The sequence below is a fragment of the Octopus sinensis genome, linkage group LG5 (assembly GCF_006345805.1).
Source record: "Octopus sinensis linkage group LG5, ASM634580v1, whole genome shotgun sequence".
Lineage (NCBI taxonomy): Eukaryota > Metazoa > Mollusca > Cephalopoda > Octopoda > Octopodidae > Octopus > Octopus sinensis.
Window position 1 is genome coordinate 50,265,981 of NC_043001.1, and position 17,835 is coordinate 50,283,815.

Here is a 17,835-nt window from a genome sequence, read left to right on the forward strand (position 1 = left end):
GAAAATAATTGTGAAATTAAAATTTCTCCTAATGTCAGTCAAAATTTAACTCGGTTAGTAAAATCAGGCAAACTGGTTTTCAATTTTGAAGTCCATATAGCTGATAAAAAGCTCGATGATCTTCTCAATCCTGTACCACTGGATTATTTTGCAAATGCGAGGCATTTCATGTGGATTCCAGATAAACCAGATGGTTTAGTAATGTATAAAAATGTCCTCTTTGATTTTTCAGTTCATTAATTTAATATATTAGACTTTTACATTGCTTCTCTAAATATTGTTGTCGATATAAATTGTGGAAAACAAAATATTCGGAGATACGATTCGGTAAGTTTGATTTTCGAAGAATTAAAGAGAATCGTAGTTATCGATAACTTGCAGATGGGAGAATCTGGATATATGTGTTTTTTTATAAATTTGTCGCGTCGCTTGAGGAATAACAGCCTTTCTACGTTATCAACATAGAGAAGATTGGGTATAAATCGAGAGATACTGAAGAACCATTGCTGTGAACTACATGAAAATGATAAGCACACTTACGAATCGAAATCCATTTGTTCTGGAAATATCATTGAAAATAGTATGTTTGACAATTGTGCAAATATTGTTGGAGCAGTTCTGTGGGTTATATTTCCATTATTCATCAGTTTTGTATCAGAAGCTAAATTACCACTATCAGCTAACCACTCTTTGCCAACTAAAAACACATCGCCAAATTCCAGTGAACCTAACCAGCAACAATCAGCTGACGAGGAAGTCGTCTTGTCAATTGAACAGGCATCGCCAGATTCCCCTGAATCTAACAAGCAACAATTACATCACGATGAATTTACAATTGAACACACATTGCCAGACAAATCGGAATGGATTTGTGTAAAACATGATATTTGCAGTTTTTCTCATTTTTTCATCGTGGTTATTTTGCTTTCATTATTCGACTACTGTTGTTTCAAGACTAAGAAGAGGCTTTCTTATTCTGCTTTCTCTCTCAGAAATTCTCCTGGATCTATTACTGTATTACTTATTTTTATATGAAACGTTGACAATATTTTCACACGATCGTATTCCGTTGGGTTATCGCTCCTCCATTCTAGGAATCCCGAAAGGTAATGAACTTTCAGGTAGTTTTGTTTTGAATCCTATTGTTGGGATAATCAGTTACATAATTGTTAACTTTATTCTCTTAGTTCTTCTCAGTCGTGTAAGTGACGCTATTGCTTATAATGCATTATATCAAGAATCCACTTGCACATTTCTCATTAAAGATAAAAAAATTTTAATGGAGTATGGTAATTTGAATGTTACTGCACTTCAGGATTATGATCGACTCCTTGCAATAATGAAAGCTAATATTTCTGTTGCTGCAAACCCAGATTTCTGGTACTTACTATTTAGTACTTGGATTAAACGTATAAAAAAAATGGGATAAAAATGTTCCAAAATTTATATTTTTTTCCTTTTATTGTGATTTTATTTGCTGTATTTTCTATCTGCGAATTTCTTCTGTGTCTCGTTTATTACGGAATCCCCTTCGTATATTTGATTCTAACTTTACCATTAAGTTATTTCAAAATGTATATTTTACCTCTCTATGAGAAACGTAGTCATATTTTCAAGTGTGTTATTGTAATTTTATCGTTGATGTCATTGCTAATTCATATAGCATGGGCATTTTATTCAAGCTACGTATTTCTTGTTGAATTTATACAGTTAACCAAACCTGTTCACCCAGATTTAGTTCTGTCAATATGTGGAGAGGAATTCATTAAAGCCAAGTTGTTTAAAGTAATCGTTAACAAACACTGTCCTTTGAGACACGAGATTGGTAAATCCATTGTAAAACTATTTCTAATCGTATCTTTTTATCTTTGCTTGCAATAACATAATAAGTCGAAAGGATTTGGGTCTATCAACATTCACACGGATTGCCTTGATGTTGGTGACTTCTGCGATACCTAAATTTTTGTCGAAAATTACTACTAAATTTCCTTTTAAGAAACCTCTGTTAGACAATGTTATTGAAACAAAACATTTGGAAAATGAAATGAATCCGAGAGCAAGTTATGAAATCAATAATATTTTTCGAAAACTGAAACTATTCCAATATTCCAGAAATTATTCCATCGCTTTTAACTACTGTGCATAGTAATCTGATAGATTACGCCTGATTTTTAGCTCCCTCGATACTCTTAGCATCATTACTGTTCGCATCTTCCCTGTTTTATAAATTTCGACTGTTGATGTCAGTGGTAACTGCAACGTGCCTCTTTTACGATAAAGAGCTGAGCTGTTCTATAGAATACATTGCACTTTTGTTCAATGATTTGAACTCGTGATAGTACCACCTCGTATATTAAAAGTGGCCACGAAGGTCGCACATATAAGCCGAAATGAAAACGCCATATTTTACATCCCTAGTAGTTTGATTCATCAATTGCTGTTAGTCTACATCCGGATTTTTCATTATCTGTATCCCGCAACTCTTCTCTGGCAATGTTCCAGCCTATATACACTCCAAGCTCTTTACGTGTTCTTCTTTAACTGTTGGGATACTTTCTCTTGCTATTTTAAATTTTAATTTAATTTTTTCACTGCCTTAATAAATGTTAGAATACGTGTCTTTTTTGCTCTAAATCGCATCCTTTATTGCTTCATCAGCTCATCTAGCCTCGTAAGGGCACTCTGCATGATTTGCTTGTCTATAGATAGAAGTGCCAGGTTATTCATTAAGGCCTTCTTATGTGATTGTATATGGGCCATTTGTTCCAAGATGTATGTCACTTTCAATTTATAATTTACAATTTTTTATATTTTACTTGTAAATTTATGATTTTAAACTTCATACATTTATGCTTTACTCCAATCCCATTATATGCATATTACTAGCTAACTATCAATTTTCCCTCTCTACGGCTTTATCTACTATTCCATTTATAAAGAATTCGCAACTTACTGTATAACTTACATAACATTTTTATTTCTGCTAATTCTAAACTCTTATACTTAACCTTCAAACTTAATACATTATATATTTTATCTTATCCCTTTTTACCTTGATCGTGTTTTATTACAGTCTGCTTTATAGGGCTGTCATATCTATATTACTAGCTAAGTATTTACTTTCAATCTAAGCATCTTATCTACTACATTTTATACGACTCGCTATTGTAATTATGCCACTGCTCTTGGACATACTAAAATTTTAAATTTCAAATTGATTTTCCTATATCTCCTCTATTTTCTCTATTTTATATATCATCAATTTATCTAAACTATATTCGTTCAAAACTAACATAGATTATAACTTTTTTGACCACTTTTCAATTAAAGTAATTCTGGCAATAGTTCTTACCATTGTCATCAGTTTCATTCGTCTCATACTTTTAATCTTAAACTGAAATAATTTCTCACACATCAAATGAATTTTTGTACCGGTCATAATGTTGTATTGACTGACCATTCTGAGAATCTTTAGTCCAGATACACTGGTTTGCTATATATTGTCTTTTCCTCATTTATTAATGTCCGTAGTTCTTGTTATTTTTCCTTTTTCTCCTTCTCTCATGATCTCTATACTAATTATTCACCGTCTAACAATACTTCTATCCACTTTTCGTTTCCTCCCGATATAAGCAAAAAAAACAATGCCATGTCTGGACGACGCAAAACGTAAGAGCCACACCTTTGATGCAAGTCTGACGAAGTGCAACTCGAATGTCTAAAGCCGCAAACGTTACACAAATTTTAACTTCGAATTATTTACGTAAATAATTGTTAACAGAAAAGTTAGTCAAAAACAATTGTAACGTATCATTAAAGGTGAATTAAATGATTTATTCGTTTTCTTGTATTATAATTTACTCTTCAGCACACCCACACAACGTTTTTAAGGTCATGAAACCGGGATTTTCTACACCTGAAGAATTTCGGTATGAGTCTGGAATCCGACAGTGTTAATAGTCCAGAATGTTAGAATACGTGTCTTTTTTGCTCTAAATCGCACCCTGTATTGCTTTATCAGCTCGTCTAGCCTCGTGAGGGCACTCTGCAAGATTTGCTTGTCTATAGATAGAAGTGTCAGGTCGTCCATTAAGGCCTCCTTAGGAGATACAATACCTTTATACCCTACCAGGACCTAAGATATATACAATTTTCAGAATGAGATAAAAATCCAAGGCTATGAAAGAGTTTAGAACATTTATAAATAGAATGTCTTACAGCTGTTTCTGGGATATTTTATATATCCCTTAATCGGAGACGATGCGAGAAAATGGTTAAGCAATAGTTAATTTAGATAAGATATGAAATAGAGAGTGAAGTGGAGGAATGAAAATAGTTGTAAGATATACATGGATATTGCATCTGTAGATCCATTGTTTAGACAGAATGGTATACATATAAGATTCCAATACCTTGTAAGTTCCAACAGTATTAAGTACTGTTGGAACTTACTCACAAGGTATTGAAATCTTATATGTATACCATTCTGCCTAAATAATGGATCTACAGATGCAATATCCATGCATATCTCACGTCTATTTTCATTGCTTCACTTCACTCACTATTTCATATCTTATCCAAATTAACTATTGTGTAACCATTTTCTCACACCGTCTCCGATGAAGGGTTATATGAAATATCCCGGAAACAGCTGTAAGACTTTCTAAATTTATATAAATTTATATAAATCCGGAAGTGCTGTTCTATCTTATGTTATGTTTCGATGTCGCTTGATCGAGGATGCAACGGGTAGGTTTAGCATTTTCAAATTTATAATCTTGAAATATCATGCTGATGAGGGAAATGAATTTTAAAATTCTAATCCCGAAACGCGTACATGATTAATCGTAAGACTGGTTGATTTCGATTTTTTTCCTTGTTGCCTATGTGAGTTACAAGTATTGCGGTCTCTGGAGACATATTGTAGTTAAAAAAATTAGCGGTTTTTAACTGCTATTTCTAAATTTTCGGTATGTGGTAAAGCAACTTTTTGCTAAACACTTAATTATATTTATAATTATAAAAAGGCTTTTTGTATAAGTTTTTACCGATTATGGTTTTTTTTCCATACCGTAGCTACATAGTGAAATTTGTTAATTATTAAATTAATATATATATACATAGAGAGAGCGAGAGGAATACAAAAAACGGGAAAAGAATGCAAAACATCCACTCAGATGATACAAAAGAGGGAGAAGAAAAAACACAGACAGGTCATTCAATGTTTTCTTTCCTCAATCGAATTTCGAATGACCCGTCCGTGTTTTTTTCTTGTCCCTCTTTTGTTTAATCTGTCTGGATGTTTTGTTGTCCTTTTTTGTATTCCTTTTTATATATACATATGGCAGCGTACGTACAGTTTAGTCTCTCATATATATATATATATGTATATATATATATATATATATATATATATATATTATATATATATATATATATATTATATATATATATATATATAATATATATACATATATGCATTTATACATGTACGTATACTATATATATATAGATGTAGACATATATATATATATATATATATGCATGCATATATATACATACATATTCATATATACATATATATACACGTACATATATATCGACACACACACACACACACATATATATATATATATGTACATATATATGTATACATATATATATATGCATATACATACATATATATATATATATAATATATATACATATACATATATATATATTCATATATATATATATACATATATATACATATATATATATATATATATGTGTGTGTGTGTGTATATATATAAAGGTAAATTTTACAATTTACCTTTTCAAATCAGCTTGCTAAGTATATAGTCAAGAATATTAAATTTATTAACCGTAATAAATTCCCTCTACCTAGAAAGGAACCTCTAAGGAAATTACACTCTATTATAAAAGTACTAAGGAAGAAAGGCGCACTGGTTTATGCAAAAAAAAAAACAGGTATCCTTGGTAATATAAGCATTCCTTAGTATCAAAGACTTCTTAAGAAAGAAATAACTAAGAACTCGGTAATGCAGTGAAAGCATATTATAAAAATAAAACTACTGAATAATAATAATAATAATATGCAGTACTAGGCAGTGATTCTCATGGCTTCTGATTTTATCTGATTGGAAGTGTTATCAAGAACATTGTTTTGTCTTGGTATAAAAATGGGCTACAGCAAATATTCTCCTCAATACCACAGATTTCCTTGTCAGTTCTTTGACCCCAACCAGTTGAACATGTCCATTAATGGCTGGCGATATTTGCATCTCTGATCATGAGCAGAAGTAGTGGGGGAGCATCATAGCCATGTGTTGAGAGGAATTCTTTGGGGTTTGAATAATTCACTTCTGGAAACATGGGTGTTTCGTTCCTTATTCAGGGACCTTTTAAGCGGATGGGCTACTCGACCTGAAGAAAATTCTGAGTCCCACCTGCAAGGTCATGCACTGCTTATCTTGATATGAGATTATCATGTCACGCACATATGGGTATGATGCATGTGCCTACTGTACCCTTATTAGACGGATAGTCATGATGAGTATACTGGGCTTCATATATTTTACTCTAGTGTCACTTTGATGGCATGCACTGCTCTCTCACTCAATAATAATAATAACAATAATAAGAGTAATAGCAGTGAGTAGAAGAAGAAGAAGAAGAAGAAGAAGAAGAAGAAGAAGAAGAAGAGAGAAGAAGAAGAAGAAGAAGAAGAAGAAGAAGAAGAGAAGAAGAAGAAGAAGAAGAAGAAGAAGAAGAAGAAGAAGATAACAGATAGCGAATATAATATGAAAAGGTAAAAACATACTTTGAACAGGTAAAAAAAAGCAAATTAAATAAAATTTGGGTTTTTTGCGGAGAGCGAAAGTGGTAACAAAAACAGGACAGTGAGAACAAGACAGTAAAAGCAAACGTGACGGTTGTTAAACCAAGACGATGCTTTGCAGGAAGGACTGTTTTAACGGAGTCGCGTATTGTCCTTACTTTCGAAACGCGGAGTAGATAAAACAGGGAAAAACTTATTTTGCATGTCTCGTTTCTCTGTTTGTTTGTTTTTTGTTGTTCGAAAAAAAGTTCGTTTTCTGTTTTTGTTTTTATGTTTTCGTTTCTCATTGTGTCTACGATTTTTAAATGTCCTGTATCCATATATGCATGTATATATACATATATCTGTAGGTATGTACATATATGTATGCATATATGCATATATTTATATATTATTTATATTATTATATGAACGAACGCCACACATCCTTTTCCAAATATGTTTTATCCTAATAATTACGACGCGCACTCTTATTCTATCTCTTCTCTGTCTATCTATCTCCCTCTCTTGTTCTTCTTTTCTGTTTTTCTCTCCCACCCTTTCCCTACTCTTCTCCTCTCCCCTTCACCGTTCCCTCTCTCTCTATCTCACTCTTCCTCCTTGACTCTCACGTCGCTGACACATGACGAAATGCCATCTATCTTTCTTCCACATCCTTCTTAAAGACAAGTCGTGCTTTTATATGTCTCTTCTCAAACTTCGTTTTTCTAGTGTTCATAATCTTCACATCGTCTTGGCTTAATAGCCCTCTCCATTTGTTTTTACTGTCTTGTTCTCACTGTCCTGTTTTTGTTACCACTTTCACCTTCCGCAAAATATCTCAAATTTCATTTAATTTGCTTTGCGGGAAGGACTGTTTTAACGAAGTTGCATATTGTCCTTACCTTCGAACGCGGAGTAGATGAAACGGGGGACAACTGATGAAGAGAATGTTCTTTATGCTGCATGTCTCGTTTCTCTGTTTGTTTTTTTTTTCGTTGTTCGAAAAAAGTTCGTTTTCTGTGTTTTTGTTTTTAATGTTTTCGTTTCTCATTGTGTCTACGTTTTTTATGTCTTGTACCCATATATGTATGTATATATATATATATATATATATATGTGTGTGTGTGTGTGTGTGTGTGTGTGTGTAGGTATGTACATATATCTATATGTATATATGCATATATTTATATATTATTTATATTATTCTATGATCGAACGCCACGCATCCTTTTCCAACTAAGCTTTTCTCTCTCTCTCTCTCTCTCTATATATATATATATATATATATATATATATATATATATATATATATATATATATATATATATATATTATATATGAGGATAATATCGATATTTAAGTATCCATATTATCAAGTGGCCAGCATGGGAAAAATACCGTACAAAGGTAATAATTTTTAACAATTAAAAATGAGGGTGTCTAAGAGACACCAACATGCCGAAATAGCAGTCGAAACTCTGACTACAAAAACCACGTTAAGTGTTCGTATCGCACCATGAGATATATATATATAAAGTAAAAATTAAAAGAGTCAAAAGGAAGAGTAAGTAAAAATTAAAAGAGTCAAAAGGAAGAGTAAGTATGGTTAGGCAACTTTTTAATCGTTACAAATGTTTCGATACATACAATTTTATAATTATGAGCATAATTCTGTTTGAATTCGGAAGTACTGGTCGTTAGATGTATGTTGTCTGATGTCGCCTGGTCAGATAAGGCATGTTTAATTTTTGCAGTGCTGCTCTCAAATTTAAAATCTTGAATTACTGTACTGAAGAGGAGAATGATAGAGTGGAAATATGATTTTACATTTTTCACATCTGTCTAGCTCCGAAACGCGTATATAGTTAATCATAGCCGGGTGGATTAGTTATTATACCGTTTGATAAGGGCAAAAAAATCTGTGCTCTTTGTAACTCGGAACTCTTTCATATTTTGTTCGCCCGAGGGTACCTTGTTAACTCGATTGTGCAAAATTCTTTCAGATGCCCCCACTGGAAAAGGCATACATTTCTCTCATACCAATGAAGTCTAATATAGTTAACCCCTTGATTTCCTAAGAAAATTGGAAAAAAATTTGAATTAAATTTGTAAGGGGATATCACTCCCCTGTTATTATAAGAACTGCTAGTTGTCTAGAACTGCTGACATCCCTGACAGCAGCACTGTATCCTGCCATGACCATTGTGACACCCCCTCTCTCTATCAAGTCGTTACAGTCGAACACACAGACACAGTCTTTTCTGTTGCTTGACCATTAATACCTGCTATATATATCTCTCTCTCTTGCTGCCTTCGAAACACACTGCCACACATACATAGACGCACACACACATACATGAAAGCAATTTCTCACACTCAAACGCTCTAGCACTCATTCTTAAAATAATTCAAATATTAACACCAGTCATACAGAATACATTCACACTCTTTGATTTTCCTGTACTCCCCTTCTGCTAACCGGATTTTGACCTTGTATTATCTCAACGGACCTTCTCGTCTGCTTTCACCCAACCTGGCGTCAACGCATAAAGATGGACAGTTTGTGCCATTTATTCCATGGGCTCCTCGTGAGCGTTTTGTCGAAAAGTTTGCTGTGCATTTTGTTGGAGAATTAAGTTCCTGGATTTTCCTGAAGAGAAGGCTGCAAAATGGACTCCTTATTCAATCCGAATTAGGGACTTTGCAACCTTTGAAACATATGTAGAAAATAATAAAAAGGAATTTTGTTAAATCTTCGTTCAGCTCCATTTCTTCCTACACTAAATATATAAAACTTCAAATTTCCGCACTAAGGCACGGATTTTAGGCCCCATGGTCGTAACCCCAACCGTGCCTTTTCTGTTGTGATTTTTGCTACCCAGGTATTGGTTATCATTTGAATTATCCGTAATTAGATAATTCATTTATCTACTTCAATAACTATATATATATATATATATATATTATATATATATATATATGTTTTGCAAACAACTTTGTGCAAGTGCTACCAATCTAAATTTCCGCATACCGGAAACCAATCTAAAAGAACTGTGATGCGCATGGTATTGCTGTTTAAAATTTATAGTTAAACAATAAAAAAATTGAAAAGTTAAAAAATTAAGACATTGGAAAGTCGAATTGGGCTGCTGGAGATTGTCTAAAGGGTGTTCGATATATGTACAGTGTAGTGATTTAGGTTGCATTTAGATCTGAGGTAAAATTTGAATGTATGAAAAAAAGCGGTGGTTGTATGTACCTAAGGCCTCGTTATATTTATTTAGTAGTATTGAAAAGTTATGCTTTAATATGTTGAATGCTTCTTTTAGATATAACTTGCAGGCTGAGCGTGACCTTGGTATGAAAGCCCTGAATCTATTATGGACCATCATAAGTTATATGTAATATTCCTATTTTTGTGATGATGTATGCGACTGGCGTGGGTTGTGGGTTTACTGTGTTTCTCATCTCTAAAAGAATTGAGATGCGCAGCGTATCGCTGTTTAAAATTTATATTATCGGACCGGAGGTCTATTATCCTTCTATAGCACTTTCATAGCCTTACCTGCCATCTTAGGTCTTCTGGATACCAAAACCTCTTATATATATATATATATATATATATATATACTCATACATGCACATACCTATGTATATAAATCTATGCATGTGCATACAAATGCGCGTGTGTGTGTGTAAATGTGTGCGTGTGTGTGTGTGTGTGTGTGTGTGCTTGTGAAATCGAGAGATATAATTTACGATGAAAATTTGATTTCATTTTCATTGTGGGGAATTCAGAGCTCACCTCTGACTGTCGCCGCCTCAGACTGTCACTCGTCTTTCCCTAGCGTCTTCCGAGTAGAGCCTTTAAATATTGTCTGTCTGCTTTAGCATCTCTGACTACCACTCACTGCCACTTCGTGTGTTGTTTTACTACTTTTTTTACCTACAGCGTACAGCGTGAAAGACAGGGTCACACTAAACGTGTTATTATATAAGAAGATAACTAGTCCGGGAATATTTTGATATCACCTCGTATATTTAGAATGCATTCTAAGACGTTATTGTGTGTGTATTATCGTTCTATAACTGTGAGTAAACGCTCTAAGTTAGATCATATTTAGGCAATGCATATAATTAAGGCTGAAGTATCTTCCTGGTTGCTAAGAAAAATTTAATTAGCCTTTGCTATTTAATAGAAATAATACTGTTTTTTAAATAATGGCGGTGAAACTTACTAGACATTTTCAATGTTTCAGGTGCCTAATATTTTGGACATGAGAAGGTATAATGTAAACAGGATACTTGATATCAGTTAAGTCCTATTTAATAAAGGTATAGTAGTGACAAAGGGAAAATGTATGGATATGTTTAAAATTTCACACTCATATATATATGAGTGTGAAATTTTAAACATATCCATACATGGATATTAGGCACCTAAAACATTGAAAATGTCTATTAAGTTTCACCGCCATTGTTTAAAAAACAGTATTATTTCAATTAAATAGTAAAGGCTAATTAAATTTTTGTTAGCAACCAGGAAGATACTTTAGCCTTAATTATATGCATTGCCTAAATACGACTTAACTTAGAGCGTTTACACACACATATATATGAGTGTGTGTGTGTGCCCGTATATGCATACATACAAAAACACTCACGACATGCAGACATATACACGTCTACCTATGTAAATACATTCTTACACATATCTCCCCCCCTTTATACTAAGTGGCTAGAAGAATACCACATGAAACAGTTGCTCTAGTAAGCGGGGCCTTATCTCTGTAAGTGGGGTCAATGTGCAATAACACCAGCGAAAGAAAGTTCTCAGAACGATGTGCCTTCTCTCTTGATGACCTCATACATCAGGTAGTATCTGGCATCTGTGATATCTAACTGTTAGCACTTCTTTCTGCAAGTTGTTTGCAACTAATATACTCAGAGAGCATTGTCGTTATCTAGGTTATGTATGTATATATTCATATAAGTATATATGTGTGTATATAAATATGAATGTATGTATCTATGTATTTATGTCTGTATTTAAAGCCATTAAATCAAACTAAAGTTATTATTGTGCAGACCAACTATCTTATCGCACATTTATTTTAACCAGGAAAGCGAACAAAATTACATTTTCGTGTTTGAGAAGTGACTCGCTCACAAAAGGTAAGAAAACAATTCTTACTATTGTTATTGCTGTTGTTGTGGTCACCGTCGTTGGTATTGTTGCTATTGTTTAGCTGAAAGGTAAGTTTGAACAAGTAGTTCTATTGTACAAAATGTTCCATCTCCGACCACTATCCTGTCTACAAAGGCGTAATGCCTACTCGAAATTATTATAGCCAATGTATCCTTTTCAAAAAAAATTTAAGCGCTGATATAAGTAATATTTAGTAGTCATTTTTTGACACAAAGAGAGAAACCACCAGGATAATTTGGACATTCACTGATGAGGAAATCAGCTACGAATTTTCGATGTTCCATGTTTTTGTCGAATTTTCCGTTGGTTATGTTTTCGTCTAATTTTACTCTTGTCACGGATTCCTTAGTTTTCTGTTTGCTGTGTTTCCGTTAATTTTTTTCTTTGTTGTGTTCTTTCTATTCAATCCTTGATACTCCCTGTTTGTTTACTGATATATATGTGTGTGCATATATATAATAACAATTTAATAAATAAAACATATGCATACATACATATATGTACGTACCTACATCTATATGTATATATACATGCATATATGAGTACAGGACACCACAAATAAACGTAGAACACAACGAGAAACGATAACATAAAACCAAACAAGTAAAAGGACTTTTTTTAACAACGAAAAAACAGAGTACAAGACAAACAACACAAGCAAAATTCCCCTTCTTCAGCTGCCCCTGTTTCGACTCAATGCTTGTTTCGAAGGTAAGGGCAGAACACGACAACACCGAAGCAGTCCTTCCCGCAAAATGAATTAAATAAGATTCATTTGCGGAGGGGTAAAATAAAAAAAAAGTGACAAGAACAGGACGTAAAAGCAATACAAATGAAGAAAAAAACAGTATAAATAACGATAAAAACAGTAAAAGACAGGACAAGGAAACAAAAAATATATATATATATATATGACAACTGGTGTTTGTGTGACAGCATTACCATAAATTAACGGTTGGGCAAAGTGATCGACAGAATGAGTACTGGGCTTAAAAATAAGTATAAGGGTTGATTCATTCGACTAAAAGCTAAAGGTGGGGTCCTAGCAGAGCCGCAGTATAACGACTGAAACGACTAAAAGATAGAAGTTTTTGTTGACCCCGAAAAAATAAGCCGATCTCGGTGGAATTTGAAAATAGTATATAAAGACAGACAAAAACACTACAAAGCATTTTATCCGGCATGCAAACAATTCTGCCAACTTTCTGCCACCAGCCTATTAAAATAATGAAATTATTTCCAATATTAATCCCCCTTGCAGAAAGATTGCCCTCCGGGTGGTTTTCTGCTAGCCACTTGACAATATTTTCACATTGATATTTTCAGTCGCAAATTTTTTTGGACACAAAATTCCAAAGTGATATTTGTGTAATAATGAAACCAAACTAGGAGTGTTGCTTAGTAAATATTTCTTCCAGTAATTTATCGTTGTTGTAATATACCTCTCATTTAAAGAATCTTCAAGGTAACCCAACTACGTTTAGCGTGCTGGAAGTAGCAGCGATCACATGCTTATTATTGGAAGGCTTATAGCGTTCCAAACAGCCACCAACAAAATCTCTTCTTTATTTATTAAAAAATTTATGCCGGTATATTAAGAAATTTTCATTTTATCAAAATTATTCATTTAACAAATTCCGGAAACTGATATTAACATAAGCTTTAAAGTTATACAGCTATTTTGTCTAATAGCATTCATTCATTCATTAAATAATTTTTTAAAAATTACGTATATAGAATAAACTGTAGGATTTGCAAATAGCGAATTAAAAATTGAAATGAAAATATTGAAATGAATATATATTAAATTATCATCAATGAAAATAGAGGCGAGAGAGAGTGAGAGACTGTTGCAAATGAAAATGGAAAATTTCACCTGCAACGAATATTGTTTATTAAACATTAAAGTCTACTCTGAATATTCAAATCTGTAAAAACACTTGTAGTTCAAATATTACATAATCTTCAGAAATCAAAATTACAGGAAATTTCTTGGAACATGAATTTATAAAAAATTCCAGATGGTCAAGCCTTTAATAATTGCTTTCTTTTAGTAACTGTTACACATATAATTAATGAATAACTTTCTTCATTATGATATATATACATCCATAATTTTAGTTCAAATATCACTTGATTCAACTGATATAATATTTTACTATTTTGATAAAACTGGACTAATCTTCAACTAGGAACCATCCAATACCGTGTAAAATGTATCTTTTTTCTGTCCGTTTTTTCTTTCTTTCTTCTTTCTTTCTTTCTTTCTTTCTTTCTTTCTTTCTTTCTTTCTTTCTTTCTTTCTTTCTTTCTTTCTTTCTTTCTTTCTTTTTTTTGCACTCAAAGAAATCACAATAAAAATTTCAAGAGGAAGTGTCAAGAGATTGATATGAAAATATACACAGTATGACTATGAACGAAAGCATGATTAAAGAATAAACAAAACTAAACAAGCTACAAGACAGTTACCTTTAGTTTTGAATAAATATTTTCCATTCTAAATAGTTACGGAATAAGGAAAATGAAATTAAACCTCCATTAATTTATATGTTCAATTTTTCTTTATTACAGAAAACGAAACATGGCTGTCATGCAGATGGTAACAGCACCTCTTTTATCAGTCATCCTTATTATTTCTCTCACATCACTAAACACATATGCAAAAGAACACAGAAATAATTGTACAACTGAAATTTCTCCCACTGTCATTAAAAATTTAACTCGTCTAGTAAGATCAGGCAAACAAGTTTTCAATTTTGAAGTCCATATAATTGATAAAAAAATTGATGGCCTTCTCAATCCTGTGCCACTAGATTATTTTGCAAATGCGAGACGTTTCACATGGATTCCAGATAAACCAGATGGTTTAGTAATGTATAAAAATGTCCTCTTTGACTTTTCAATTCGCTCATTTAATATATTAGACGCTTACATTGCTACTCCAAGTATTGATATCGATATGAATTGTGGAAAACAAAATGTTCAGCGATACGATGTAATATATTCGATTTTCGAGGAATTAAAGAGAATCGTATTTATCAATGAATCGCAGATGGGAGAATCTGGATATATGTGTTTCTTTATAAATTTGTCGCACGACATGCAGAAGAACAGTCCTTATACGTTATTAGCGTACAGAATATTGGGTATTTATCGTGAGATACTGAAGAATTATTGTTGTGAACTACATAAAAATGATAATACTACTTATGAACCAAAATCCATTTGTTCTGGAAATACCATTGAAAACAGTATGTTTGTCAATTGTGCAAATGTTGTTGGAGCAGTTCTGTTGGCCATATTTCCATTGTATATCAGGTTTATATCAAAAGCTAAATTACCTCCGTATTCCTGCAACCAGCCACAATCAGGTAACGCGGAGGTGCATTTGGATATTCTACCCTCATCACCAAATTCAAATGAACCTAACCAGCAACAATCAACTAACGAGGAAGTGCATTTGGAAACTCTACCCTCATCACCAATTCCCTAGAACCTAACCATCACAATCAACTAACGAGGAAGTGCATTTGGAATTCTACCCTCATCACCAAATTCCTAGAACCTAACCATCAACAATCAACTAACGAGGAAGTGCATTTGGAATTCTACCCTCATCACCAAATTCCCTAGAACCTAACCATCAACAATCAACTAACGAGGAAGTGCATTTGGAATTCTACCCTCATCACCAAATTCCCTAGAACCTAACCATCAACAATCAACTAACGAGGAAGTGCATTTGGAAATTCTACCCTCATCACCAAATTCCCTAGAACCTAACCATCAACAATCAGGTAACGAGGAAGTGCATTTGGAAACTCTACTCTCATCACCAAATTCAAATGAACCTAACCAGCAACCATCAACTAACGAGGAACTGAATTCTCGAAATGAAGACACATCGCCGAATTCCCTAGAACCTAACCAGCAACAGTCAACTAACGAGAGATTAAATTCTCAAAATGAAGACACATCGCCAAACTCCCTAGAACCTAACCAGCAACAATTACCTAACAATGAATATCTATGTAAATACGCATTGCCAGACAAATCAGAATGGATTAGTATACAACATAATATTTACAGTTTCTCTCATTTTTTATATTGGTTGTTTTGTTTTCATTATTCGACTTTGTGTGTTTCGAGACTAAGAAGAGGTATTCTTATTTTGCTTTCTCTCTCAGTAATTCTTCTAGATCTTTTAATGTATTACTTATATTTATATGAAACGGTGACAATATTTTTACATGATCGCATTCCATTGGGTTATCGCTCGTTCATTCTAGGAATCCAGAAAAGCTATGAACTTTCAGATTGTTCTGTTTGGGGTCACTTTTTGGGGATAATCAGCTACATAATTGTTAACTTTATCCTGTTTGTTCTTCCCAGTCATGTAAGTGAGATTATCGCTGAAAGTATGATAGATACAAAACTCAAAGAAGATTCTTTTTCTACACTTCAGGGTTTTGATCGACTCCTTGCAATAATTAAAGTTAAAGTTTTTATTGCTGCCGACCCATATTTCTGGAAATCTATATTTGTTAAGTGGATTACGCGTATACATAAAATGTGGACTATTTTCTACAAGAGTAATATTTTTATAAAAATTATATTATGTTTGCTTCCTATTTTGGCTACAATTTTATTTGTTGTATTTTTTATCTGTGAATTACTTCTCCGCCTCGTTTATTACGGAATCCCATTCATATATTTGATTCTAACTTTACCATTAAGTTATTTCAAAAAATATATTTTACCTCTAATGAAGAAAAATATATATCCTTCCAAGTGTCCTGATAAAATTTTATCATTGCCGTCATTGCCGTTTTTTATATTATGGGCATTTGCTTCAAGCTATGTATTTCTTATGAGTTTTCAAATCATTTGCACTTATGTATTTTCAATAGCTATTGCAATGCTTGCTAAACCTGATATTGTCGGTGGTATATGGTTTGTTGCCATGTTTTTCGTTCACGCTTTTACAGTTATGAACGCTCTTCAGGAACATTATAAAGGGATACTAGTTCAATCAATAAAGTTTACCAAAATTATAAAACCAAATTTAGTTCAGTTAAAATATGAAGAGGAATACATTGATGCCAAATTGTTTGAAGCAATCGTTAACGAGTATTTTCCTTTAAGTTACGAGATTGGTAAAGCCATTATAAAATTAATTCTAATCGTATCTTTTTTCTTTGCTTGCAATAACATAATAAATCGAAAGGATTTGCATCTATCAGCATTCGCACGGATTGCTTTGATATTGATGACTTCATTGATGCCAAAAATATTGTCGAAAATGAATGCTAAATTTCATTTTGATACGTCTCTGTCACACAAAGTTATTCACACAATTTATGAACTTCCAAAAGGAAATGAATCCAATTGAATTTACGAAACTATTAACATTTTTCCAAAAATATAATTATTCCAATATTCCAGAAATTATTCTATCGCTTTTAACTACTTTGTATAGTAATCTGGTGGATTTCACCTGATTTCTACATCCTTCGATTCTCTTAGCATCATCACCGTTCACACCTTCCTTACTACATTAATTTCGACTACTGACTCCAGTGGTAATTGCATTGAGCCTCTTTTCGATAAAAAGCTGAGCTGTTCAATAACCGACGTACGCCGAACCACTTTCTAATGAATGCATTGCACTTTTTCTCAATGATTTGGACTCGTGATAGTGCCACCTCGTATATTAAAAGTGGCCACGAAAGTTGCGGATATAAGCCGAAATGTAAGCCCCTTAGCTTGCTTCCCTGGTAGCTTCGAACCAACTGTTAGT

General features: G+C 32.9%; 1 protein-coding gene across 1 annotated transcript; it reads left to right on the plus strand.

The window, feature by feature from the left end:
- Positions 1–11,928: 11,928 nt before the first annotated feature.
- On the plus strand, positions 11,929–17,427 carry LOC118763557. The gene is made up of 4 exons (XM_036503128.1): positions 11,929–12,001; positions 14,607–15,406; positions 15,833–16,066; positions 16,946–17,427. Exons 2-4 carry the CDS (start codon positions 14,617–14,619, stop codon positions 17,425–17,427), a joined length of 1,506 nt encoding a protein of 501 aa, XP_036359021.1. The 5' UTR covers positions 11,929–12,001; positions 14,607–14,616.
- Positions 17,428–17,835: the final 408 nt, after the last annotated feature.